General features: G+C 41.2%; 3 protein-coding genes and 1 non-coding gene across 5 annotated transcripts; all 4 read right to left on the reverse strand.

Moving 5' to 3' along the window:
• Nucleotides 1-91: 91 nt before the first annotated feature.
• On the reverse strand, nt 92-3,527 carry LOC149406140 (PWWP domain-containing protein 3-like). Of its 2 annotated transcripts, none has more exons than XM_089616423.1 (2): nt 3,381-3,527; nt 92-3,080 (listed from the first exon to the last, which is right to left on the reverse strand). In XM_089616423.1, the coding sequence occupies exon 2, from the start codon at nt 3,035-3,037 to the stop codon at nt 329-331; it is 2,709 nt and encodes a 902-aa protein (XP_089472549.1). In that variant the 5' UTR covers nt 3,038-3,080; nt 3,381-3,527; the 3' UTR covers nt 92-328. The 2 variants fall into 2 exon arrangements, with proteins under 2 accessions (XP_089472549.1, XP_089472479.1); XM_089616353.1 differs by having other exon boundaries at nt 92-3,069; nt 3,381-3,521.
• Nucleotides 3,528-5,913: 2,386 nt separating this feature from the next.
• LOC149406141 (large ribosomal subunit protein bL12cx-like) lies at nt 5,914-6,799 on the reverse strand. The gene has a single exon (XM_089616632.1). The coding sequence runs from the start codon at nt 6,703-6,705 to the stop codon at nt 6,142-6,144; it is 564 nt and encodes a 187-aa protein (XP_089472758.1). The 5' UTR covers nt 6,706-6,799; the 3' UTR covers nt 5,914-6,141.
• A 208-nt stretch (nt 6,800-7,007) lies between these two features.
• On the reverse strand, nt 7,008-7,079 carry TRNAP-UGG (transfer RNA proline (anticodon UGG)). Its single transcript has one exon. It is a non-coding gene; the product is annotated as a tRNA-Pro (tRNA).
• Nucleotides 7,080-7,592: 513 nt separating this feature from the next.
• On the reverse strand, nt 7,593-11,535 carry MDAR4 (monodehydroascorbate reductase 4). Its single transcript, XM_089616739.1, has 7 exons — nt 11,235-11,535; nt 10,501-10,552; nt 10,154-10,234; nt 9,852-9,970; nt 9,500-9,719; nt 9,293-9,411; nt 7,593-8,494 (listed from the first exon to the last, which is right to left on the reverse strand). Exons 1-7 carry the CDS (start codon nt 11,352-11,354, stop codon nt 7,760-7,762), a joined length of 1,446 nt encoding a protein of 481 aa, XP_089472865.1. The 5' UTR covers nt 11,355-11,535; the 3' UTR covers nt 7,593-7,759.
• Between the last annotated feature and the right edge of the window lie 676 nt (nt 11,536-12,211).

A 12,211-nucleotide genomic window follows, 5' to 3' on the forward strand; every position in this document is an offset into this window, starting at 1 on the left:
TTTTGAACTAATAATAGCATGGTGGATTGCATAACCAAATATTAAGAAATGGTAACAAATATAAACCACATGAAAATGCAAAAAAAAAAAAGACAGTTTAAACTCTTCTGATATGGGTATCTCTATAAGCTGAAAAAGCTTAGTTACAAAGACTAAAAACAAAACCCGGATCTCATATGTGACCGAGTAATTTCCTACAGACTTGATCTACAAGCAAAAGAGTCTTAACACAAATCACAAACTACTGGTACTCACTGTGTAAGTAAAAAAAAGACAACACTAAACCTAAATTCTAAAACCATTACCGAGATTTGACTCATCTTCTTTTTCAGGCGGACGAAGATCCGCCAACCATAGCGCTCACCTTCTCCAACAGACCCGATATCTCTCCCTTCAACTTGGACTTCATCGTCGGAGACATTTTCCCATCTTTCTCATCCAGCATCGAGCTGATCGTCTCAAGTTTGCTCTTCACGAACCCGAGCTCCGATTCTGCCTTACTCTTTGACGCCTTTTTCGGGGTCTTCTTCTTCCCGGAGGTTATCTCTTGAAGCACGCGGGTCTTGTATTCGTGTGAAGGACACTCGAGAACAAACTCGACGGAGTTGGACCCGAACGGGCTCTCTGCTTTTGACTCGGTGTACGCGATTTGTGCCTCAGACCCGTTCAGGAAGTAAACCCGAGCGCACTGATTAGCGTAGTACATGTCCGTCTTGGCCTTGTCCAAATCGCCGTACTTTCCGTACATACTGATCAGATCGGCTTTCGAAGGAAGAATCGATGCCGGCGCGAATTCCACGATGAGCGTGGCCGGTAAAGTTTTCTCGTCAATGGTCTCCCTGTTCTTCGCCTCTGGGGTTTCGGATTCTGGCTTCTTCTTTTTTCTGCCCCGGGACTTCACGGCATCGACAGATTTCGTGGCTTCTTCTTTGCTCGCCGTCCTCTTTTTAGCCTCTGGAGTTTCTGTAACTAGCTTCTTCTTCTTTCTCCCACGCGTTTCAACTCTCTTCTTGTCATTGGACTTATCTGTGGCCGAGCTTTTGTTGGTCTCGGGAGACTTGTCAACGGGCCGGTTCGGCGTCGTCTTCTTCGCCTCTGGAGTTTCAGTCACTTGCTTCTTCTTTCTCCCTCGCGTTTCGACTCTTTTCTCTTCCGACTTGTCCGCGGCCGAGCTTTGATTGGTCTCGGGAGACTTGCCAACGGGTCGGTTCGGCGTCCTCTTCTTCGCCTCCGGAGTTTCGGTCACTCGCTTCTTCTTTCTCCCACGTGTTTCAACCTTCTTCTCGTTCGACTTGTTCGAGGCCGAGTTTAGGTTGGTCTCGGGAGACTCGTCGGCGGGCTGGTTCGGCGATTCCGATTCCGGAATCTTTCTCTTCCTCTTGCGAGTACGAGGCGTCTTCTCTGCTCCATCGCCCGAGCCGTTGCAGTAAACAGATTCTCTGTACACTGAAATGAAATCCGAAACCATCTCCACAGACTTCTTTCCTCGCTGAGAGAACGGATCCGCCGCTGTGGACCGGACTTCAGACAGCAACTCGTTCGTCGATACATCGGCTTTCTTCTGAAAACCCACGATCTTGTCATGACTTTGATCCTCGGCAGAGACTTTCGGAAGCTCCGTCGTCGTCTCCGCGTCCCTTTTCCTTTTCCCTCCGTTCGCATCGGTGAACGGAGGCGATAAGTACTTGCTCTTCTTTTTTTCTCTGTACGACGGGCTCTTCTCGAAAGTCTTCTTCACCGCGCTATCGCCATCTTCATTCTCGGAATCTTTCTTAGCGCCGGCAATGTTGATGATTCTAGTACTGGACCGAGAGCCCAACGATAGTCCAGTCTTCTTCCTAGCCTTGGTCATTAAGGAGATCAAGCTTCTGTTATGATCTCCATCCAAGTCCTCCTCGTCTCCCCGCTTCCTCTTCTTCGACACCGAAGAAGGCGAAAAAACCTTTTTCTTCTTCTTCTTCTCGGAGCTCGTTCCTTCCGTGGCGATAAGATCTGCGATGCTCCTCTGCTTCCTCCTCGAATTCCTCTTGTTATCCGAACTCAACGGGCAACTCCGCAGCAACGGCTGATTGGCCTCAGTCAGGCTGACATCGGTCGGCAGAGGAAGCCAGTCCTCCTCGGGCGGCCCTTGAGCCGGGGTTTCCACGGCCGATTTCGTCTTATCTTCCAGACCCGGGACGGTGATAGGATCTCGGTACCGAGGCAGTTCGAGAACCCCTTTCGAACGGTAAAACGAGGACACCCGGCTCGTCAGAACGCCGAGCTCGACGACTTCAACGCAGCGGAGACGGCCCGAGCGAGCGATGCTCTTCAGCGCCGAGAGAAGCTCCGTAGGCTCGGCCAGGACGCCGGAGAATCTCCTTATCTTGCCCTCGGGGACTAGCGAGCCCTCTTTGACCCCGGCGTTCTCGGCCACCAATCGAACAAGCCGGGCTTTGTTCTGCTCCGGAACGCAAGAGCAGGTCGTACTCGACTCGAGAACTCTGCCGATCTCGTCCACGGCCCGTTGAACGGCGGCGACGAAGCCCTTCGCGGCGCTCTGCTTCGACATCTCGTCGAAGCTCTCCTCGAACGGCTTCAGCTGGGAAGACTTGCACCAAGCGAACGTCCCGTCACCGAAGTAAGCCACGAGGTGTTTCCCTTTGTGCTTGATCTTCGCAGCGAATTCCGACACGTTCGCTGGGTCGTAAATCTGCCCGGGCCACCATGGATGACTCTTGATCTTGCCCCAAACGAAATCGCCCACACTGAACCCATGCCCATCATCGTCGTCATCATCATCATCACCACCATCTTCATTCTCGGGTTTATTCTCATTCTCGCCCAAAGAAACCCCATTTTCCCCAACAGAAACCCCATCTTTCCCTGTAGCATTGGCTTTACCTGAATCGCCAAACCCGTTTTCTTGGCCTTCTTCTACGGCCACCAAATCGTCACGCTTCTCGGTTAGGTCTAGGGTTTTCTCTTTTGGGGGTTCGATTTCGTCTGATTCGGGAGAAGCTAGGGTTTTGGTTGACCGAGTCTCAACTGTCCCCATTTCCGAAGTAACAGGAAAATCAACTTCCAAACCTATTTCACAGCTGAAATGGAAAATATTAAGACACCGAACGAGAGAAATAACAAAAAGCTCCAAAGATAAAAATATATTCAAAAAGCTTATTTACAGGGATCAATGTCTGAAGAGAGCTCCATAGTGGAATTAAATATAATAGTCGCTCAAGAATCAAGTACCCACTCATAAACATGGAATAAAAGAATACTATTAAAAAAAAAAAAAAAAAAAAAACCTAAAAAGTAAAAGCACGATCGTATCAATATGCCAAAATATACGCGTTCGTTTACATTTACATATATTCGGGAACATGTACATGTATATCTACCTGAACAGACAGTCGCTAGGGTTTCCAAGTTCATAATATACTTCCGAGCAACGCTATTCTCTTCTCCAACAACTTGAACCGAAAGAGAGAGAGAGAGAGAAAAGAACGAATTCTTGATAAGAGAGAGAAATGAAAATCGAAATTTGAAATGGTGTCAGTCAGAGAGAGAGAGAGAGAGATGAATTTCTCGAAGTGAATAAAATATCGCGGTACAAACTCGGCGAGAAAATGAAAGCAAACAAAGCGGTGATAAGATAAGATTAAGGGGGTCCGAGATATTAGTATCGTTGTCTGTCGTTATTTTATGTAGCCATATAGGGATCAGAGAGCGGTCATTTACTCGCTCTTGTTAATTTGCCACGTTAGCACACTATACAGTGTTTTTAAATAGTTTTCAATATGTTTTTTTTAAAAGGAACTAATTTCCAATACGTTTCAATATAAAATGTTCATAAATTAGCTTAATCGTAATTAGAAAAGCGAAAATATCATGGCTTCCATGTGTGTGTAATATTGAAATGATGTATTTATTCTCACGGTTTCTAAAAATATTATTAATGTATCTTAACATCTTCATTAATATTAATTATATATCTTAAAATAGTTTTAAACCGTCCATTTTTTTTTATAAGATCTTGTTAATTGTTTTTTTAAATTAAGAATTGAACATCTCATTTTACTTATTAATGACTTCTCTCTTTTTATACCCTGATTTATCTTTATAATAAAAAATAATATTAAAAAACAAAATTCTTGTTTGGCCTGTTTGCGCTTGATCTTACATTTCTTTTTTGTTAAAAACTTAGCAAAGGGGAGAGAATTATAGAGTTTTGACCGAGAAAAAACCACATAAAAAGCTCTTGATCATGATGACTATGAAAAGTTTGGTTGGGCTATTCAATTGGATTTAGAGAGCTTGCACGGTGCTTGCAACAATGCTTTTCACTTCTTTTCGGTAAGCTCTTTCTTCAATTGCCGTCGTTGATGGCCAAGTGCGATCAATTTTTTTCAAAATAGGCAGTTCAATTTTTAATTTTGAAAAAGATCAATAAAATCTTATAAAAGGGAGGGGTTTGATATGTAAACGCACTTTAAGGTATATAATCGATATTAATAGGAATATTAAGGGACACTTTTGATATTTCTAAAAATTATGACCAACAGTAAATGCACATAATTATGACCCTTTACAACTTTGAAAGTGGAAGCTTTAATATAAAAATACACAAAATAACATACTTCATGAGTGTATGCCCCAAATTTTCATCCATTTTATGAGTCATGGTTAGACTACTTCCAAATTAGAGAACAACCGCATTCATCACTCATTTGGTCCCTAATGCTTACATCCATGGCATTTAGTGAGTCTTTTATAATCTTTTATAACAACAATTAGATTCATAGCAATTTCGGGCTCCAATGACTCAACTTGTTGAATCAGTCAATTAAAGCATCTTTAAAATGTTTAGCCTTAAACCTTGCGATAAGCTACTCGGCAAACTTAGTGAATCGTTGGAAGGTTGTCTTTCATTTCGCAGAAGATTTGATCTTCTCTATTCTTTTTTTGTTCTTGTTTTTCTTAAGCTCGATGTGGATTTAACGTTCAAATATAATTTAGACGTTTGTGAATGTTTTTTCCGCCTATAAGAATAACAATATATCAATTATGTTCACATGGGTATAAATGATTTCGTTTAAATTATCATCGGCCACCATTTTTTTTCGTCGTAAATAGTTTTTCTGACGACATCTATTTTTTCCTTAATATTTATGTCATTGCAAATTTCGATGTTCCGCCTATGACAATTATAGATCACTTATGTTTACATATTTGTAAATGATTCCGTCTACCTTTCCATCGGCCACTGATTTTTCCCGATGACATATTTTTTTTCCTTAATTTCGTCGTCGGCATTTTTATCGGATGTTTTTTTTTTTTTTTTTTTTTTTTTTTTTTTTTTTTTTTTAAGAATTTGAGGCTATCAACTTGCCCCACAAAATTTCGAACTTCAGTACCGAGAGACTCGAAACATCAAAACCTTGGAGATCTAATGTCACAATTCCGTCAAAACATATATATCTTTTTATGTAGTCTTGTTTTCTGCCATTTAGAATCTCGGTCTAGGTAAATCTTTAGACGATTTTAAGACAATTACCGAGCGAGAAAAAAGGGTTAATCTTTCAAAAAAAGAAATAACAAAGGTTAACCGAAGTTTCACCAGACGCCAATAACTAAGCTCGATTCAATCGAAATTGGGACGCTCAATTTGCAGAGCGCCCCGATTACATTACTGTTGTCATTCGAGAATCAAGTCCGTTATAAACCACTCTCAAAAGCAAGGCCATTTGAAACAAGGAAATGCCTTCTTTGGACAAAGTATTCAAATATTTTATAACAGACATTTGGTCAAATGTTCAAAGCGACTTGCTCGAGAGCAAATTTGATTTGTTTAATCGTAATTAAAATGCTCTGGACCGTTAATACCCAATCCATCAACGGAATTCCACGGGAATTCCACGAACTCGAGAGCTCTAACTTCAGAGATAATCTTATCCTAAAACAAAGTGATGAATAAAACAGCTCAAAATGTATTCCAGTTACATTGCAGTTGATAAGAGCAAAAGAAATATTCGTTCGTTCATTCATTCAATTCACAATTCGCTGTACTAAACCAAAAAAAAAAATTTATAAACTACAAAAAAAAAACTAGAAGATCAAATCCACAACAAAAATATCATCAATCAAACCTTAATCCCTTGATCAGACAATGGTGACCTTGGCACCGGCCGCCTCAAGCTGCTTCTTAGCTTCATCGGCCTCGTCCTTGGATATTCCTTCCTTAAACTTCTTAGGAAGTCCTTCGATGAGCTCTTTCGCCTCTTTCAGAGCCAAGCTCGTCAAAGCCCTAACCGCCTTGATCACCGCGATCCTCGAGCTGCTCGGAACCTCCTCGATCAACACGTCGAACTCCGTCTTCTCCTCCACCACCGCCGCCGCCTCAGCCGCTCCCGGAGCCGCCGCGGCTCCCGGCGCCGCCACGGCCACCGCGGACACGCCGAGCTTGTCCTGGAGCTGGTCCACCAGCGACTTCGCCTCCACCAGCGTCAGGCCGGAGATCAGGTTCACGAGGTCGTCGATCTTCTCCGGCGAAGCGACGGCGGCGACGGGACGCAGATTGGCGAGCCGGTGAGAGACGAGGCCGGATTTGTACGGGAAGCTCAGGAGCGAGGGCTTCGGGGAAGAGAGCGCAGGGTAAGAGGCGGTGGAGTGCGTAGGATAAGAGGGAGAGCGGAGAGAGAGAGTTGAGAGAGTCGTTGTTGCCATTTTTCTCTGATTCGTGAGAGCAAAGGACGACGAGGAAGAAGATTAGAGAGGATAAGGGAGTGAGAGGAAATGGGAAGAGTGTGAGACTGAGACGAGATATAATTTGGGGATATAGTGAAGATGGTTTTTTTTTTCTAAGACGGAATTGTCCTTGTGTGGGGAAGGTAGTTGCTTTCGTAGAGGGGTAAATAAGACTTTTCAGAATTGGATAACGGGTACTTTGTTTGTTTGGGCTTGGGCTTTTGCAAAATGGGAAAGGCTTCTGTGCAAGAAATTAAAAATTTGAAAATAATGGTTTAGTGGGGGCATTCCGAGAATCGAACTCGGGACCTCTCGCACCCAAAGCGAGAATCATACCACTAGACCAAATGCCCAGATGTTAAAAACTAGAACGAATATTAATTATGAAAATGACTTAAAACTTTTATTCAATGACGAAACGAATCAGAAATCAAAGTAAAGAGAACAACTGGCAGTGGAAACAATAATGAACGTGTGATATTAAATTTCTGGTGAGAGATTGGACATTGCAACCCGTAAAAGCCTGAAAAGCTGTTCCAAAGTTAAAAAGAATGTAAAACACTAGAACAGCAAAATTAAATTCCATTACACAGTTTATGCTATTTTCAAGCAGAACTCATAACTTTCTAGTATATGAAAAGATCGTTGGACAATGGACATATGAGTTCAAATAAACTAAAAGGGATTTCGATTAAAATGCCGACAGTTCATTGACATTGATTAGGATTACTGTTATTGTCATTTCATAAACGCATGCGCGAGATATTGGTTAAGAAATCAAGTTAATTTATCGTTTATCGTTGACATGGAAAAAAAGAAAAACAAAAGGAAAGCATGAGAGTCAATGTTAAATAAGTCGTTTATAATTATAATTCACGTATTATTGGATATTGATCACACAAAAATTACACATCTCTCTCGCTCTACATAATATATGGAGAGAGAGTCATCTCGTCTGTGAATTAACTTACAAACAATAATCATTCACTGCCATGATTCAAACTCAAAATCACATTCATTCATTTCATTCTCTTCACCACCTTTTGCGTCTCCTTCCATACCAATACCCGAAAGCGGCCACGGAAACCGCCACGGCGACCCCGGCCGCGGCGTGCCACGCGTACTCGGGCCTCTTCTTCGTCTCGACGACGACGAGCTCGGCGGGCCCACGAGTGACCTCGGGAACCGGGCCCCGGCCCGCCTCGAGGGCGAAGGCCAGGCCTCGCCTCTCGAGCTCCGCCACGTCATCGACCGGCGGCCTGAGCCTGGTGGCGGCGGCGACGGCCTCGTACTCGTCCTTGGTCCCGCCCTCGAGGAACGACCCCACGAGGCGGCCCGAGCTGACCCAGTACGCCCCGAACGCGTTTCCGCCGGAGAAGTCGCCGAAGTGGACGGCCTCGCCGGAGTTGTCGCCGTAGAACTGCCACGAGAGGGCAAACACGCGGGAGTAGAAGAACGGGAGGTAGTCGAAGTCGCCGGAGCTTTCGGGGTCGGTTATGGCCGCCACGGCGTGCTTGGCCGATTTTCTCGCGGAGTCGACGTGCTCGAGCCGGCGGACCTCGCCGAAGAGCTTGACCGGAAAAGCCGCCACGTCGCCCACCGCGTAAACCGAGCTGTTGCTCGACTGCATTTTTCCGTTGACTTTTATCCCGCCTTTCTCCAGCGTCAGTTGACCTTCGAAGAGTCCGGTGTTTGGCCGGATTCCGATCCCCACCACCACCATGTCCGCCGGAAGTTGAGTCCCGTCTTTTAGAGCAACAGAAGTCACCTGTAAATTTAACATGAGTAAATAATTAAAATTCAATTGATCGGATTTTTTTAAATTATAACACTTGAAATGCCATTTAATGTACCAAAGGACAAACTAAATGAAGTCACATTGAGCTTGAACATGTTTTCCCAGCTGCTTTAATGCTGCCTAAAAAACATCATACCTTTTAGCGCAAATTGTCACTGAAATAAAGTTAGTGGATCATCTAATTCGATTCAATTCAATTCATCAGAATTTGAGATTTGAAAATATATATTACTTCTATGACTATAATGTCCCAAAGGGCAGGCTAATAAAGTTACAGCGAACTCATTATACGCTCCACTGAAATAGATTTCGCGGAGAATCTTTTTACCCTGTTTTAATGCTGTCTAAATACCCAATTCATCAGAGTTAAAGTTGGTGATTTTTAATGTCCAAAAGCACAAACGAATAACGTCGGATTTAGGAACTAAGGGAATGGGGGTAATGGTGAATAGTAGTTAGTGAGTTCAAAATAGTAGGAATATGGTTGTATTAAAATAGAGGATTAATGTGGACGAAGGGACATGAAACTAGAGTCAGAGTGAGTGAAAGGAAGAGGTTTCTTGTGAGAGAGAGAGAGACCTCTCGAAAGTCCTGCAGATTCCATTTTGCATGAAATTTTATTATATTTTCCAGTAGCACATTAGCAAAGGTTCATATTGAATCTGAATCTATGTTTTCCCTGCTGTCTAGGCACACAAATGATTCATATTTCCATATTCTTGGTCTCTCATATATAAATTGCACAGAAACAAGGACCACAGAAAATACCTTGCCACTAGAGTCCATTTCAAATGATGACAAGACAGTTCCTTTGATAAACTTAACTCCCTTGGACTTGTAATAATCCTCGTAGTACGTAGCTATCTTGGAAGTAAATAAACGCGCCACTGGAAAATTAAACAAGACACCGAATATTCATAAGTTTTCTGCAAGTATTTATTCAAGAGATTATGGATGTCCTGAATAGGTACTTACTGCAATGTGCTTCGGGGAATACCATCGTCACATTTATTTTGTTGATGACCAAAGACGCAGCACATTCCATTCCTATGTAGCCACCGCCGATGACAACGGCATTTCCACCGGGGCATGATTTTATGAGCTCGACAAGCGTATTTGCATCGCTTAAGTTTCTCAGGTAACAAACATTCTCCGCATCTGACCCTTTGACTCCAAATTCTTCCAGCTTTAACGGCTGTGTCCACGAGCGAGTACGGATTGCAAGTAAAATAAATGTATAAATTAAACATTTGAGCCTCTACTGTCTCAGTTGCTCTTAAATGATATTACTTTTAATATAAAGATAAATATAGTTCAGTGTCTATACCCGAGCACCTGTAGCAATGAGGAGAATCTTATAACTTATAGTCTCTCCAGATGCGGTTAGTAATGTTTTACGCCTGATATCGACAGACTTAACTTGACTTCCAAGAACTAGTTCGATTCCTACGAAAAGAAAATGATTAAAAAAAGTAAGAAAAAAGGGCAAGCATCTAAATTACGTTTTGTATACGAAATTCGGTATCACTATAGAATCTCCTGGAAAATTAGCTATTAGCAATGCAAATGATAATTTGATAGTGAGACTCGGCGTTATAGAGAAGAAAAAAAAAATTAGCATAAAGTTACCATGTTCCTTGTACCATTTTGGGGTTAACCTTTCCTCATTTGCACCGACACAAGTGTGAAAAGATGGAAGGCGTGAGGGATCTGAAATCACGTAATTTTAAACTATTTTAATAATAATACACAATACAGGTTTAGTAGGTGAATAACTACTAAAAGATACTACAGTCTCAAGCCTAGAAGAAATCAATCATCGCTTAGTTTGATTGAAAAGCTGACATTGAGATACTTAAATCTGCAATAACAAATCCCAGTCCATACTAAAACAAAAAATCACTCAAATTTTTGAAAACTTCCTCCAAAGTTTAATATGGAAAAAAGGGATCAGAATTCAGCATAAGCAATTGTACCTTCTGGAAGTAAATAACCTTTGCTCAATGCAGGTCTCTCGTAAGGCGGTACCTAAGGAAGGTTCAGTAGTAGGATTAGGTTGAGCCTTATCAAATCATAGTCTAGAAATAAATTAATCTGGATTTTCCATATCAATCCAATGATCACCACAGATTTATTTTATATATACACAAACCAAACCAGTTCTTTGAATTCCTATTTAAGATAGATCATACTACTATGTACTTTATTCACGCATTCAAAGCTTCCATATCAACGAAATTGTGAAGCTTTAAGCTTCTAGAGATAAACACTATCAAAGTTGCAAAAAATTAATTATAGAAACCAAATAAAATCATGTTTGGATCATCACACAAAATCAAATAGTCATAAAATCATGGTTGGATCATTCAGAACATATCTATGTATTTTACGATTACATAAATGCACATATTTAACAACTCTCTTCCGATACCTTAACTTGCTATATATAAGTAGCCAAAACTAGATTCATTTTCTTTTTCACCTTTTCCAATTCAATATCTCGAATAAGCGCTTCAATTTTCCGCCTCAAATTCGACCCAAAAAAAAAAAAAAAACGAATGACAAAACAATAATTCAATTACGTATGACGTTTTTTTATTACTCGAATAAGTCAAGGCAAAACTTGAATTAGATTAATATAAAAACTGAAAATTCCATGAACTGAACGAGCCAAGCAAAAAAAGAAAAACAGAGAGAAAGTCGTACTCACAGGCTCTTCAGAGATTATGCAAAGCTCGCCACTAGAGACTCCTTTTCTTACGAATTCCAGAGCCGCGTAACCAGCCGAAACTCCTCCTCCGAGAATCACATACAAGAACGCTCTTCCCATCTCTTTCTCTCTCTCCCTTAGAGCTCGAGATTTGATTGAAGAAGACGATGATAACAGAGAAGAGAAAATCCCTCCAAAATATTGAATCCAAAACACGAAACCGAGAGCTCAATATTTTCAGACTCCTTTAGGAGCGAGACTTTCGATTCGGTGCCTTCGGATCTACGATAACTTACGGTGGAAGACTATCTTGGTCGTTTACGAGCTTGTTCAATATACATTTCTCTGCTGGGCCTAATTGGGCCCGGGTCAAGTAAATTATTATTGGGCTGGTCCAGTTATATGTCGCCACGTAGCCTGATATGGGTCCACTAGTTTCGAAAAGCGTGCAAAGGATAATAGATTAATGATGCTCGGTCAAGTGGGAGGAGTGGGAAATTGTTTTTTTCTGTTTTGTGTTAAGAGTAAATTCTAGTGGCTGCGAAAAATAAAATCTTAATACATTACATACCACAAATATAAAAATAATATCACCTCGTGTAACTGAATTTGGATGAGGTTTTGTATCACAACCTCAAATTTTTTTATTTACTTGTTTGGAATGTTAGAAAATATAAATATTATCGGTTATCGATTTAATAATCAACTACGGCCACAATTCTCATCTTTTGTTTTGGTGTTATATGTTTAGTGTTCGTGCAATTATGATAGATATTTTTTAAAATACAAATAATAATACATTAATTTGATTTTTTATGTTATCTATAAAATGAAAAATAAAAAATATAATTAATTGGATGAAAATTATGATTTTATTCAATCGTATCCCCGTATAATTGCATCAATATGCAAACAATTTTTTTTATTTTATTTTTTGGCGGTTGTATGCGACATGGCTTAATTTTTTTTTAGTCATT

The sequence above is a fragment of the Urtica dioica genome, chromosome 1 (assembly GCF_054948205.1).
Source record: "Urtica dioica subsp. dioica isolate 48M chromosome 1, U.dioica_male_clone48M_v1_H2, whole genome shotgun sequence".
Taxonomy (NCBI): domain Eukaryota; kingdom Viridiplantae; phylum Streptophyta; class Magnoliopsida; order Rosales; family Urticaceae; genus Urtica; species Urtica dioica.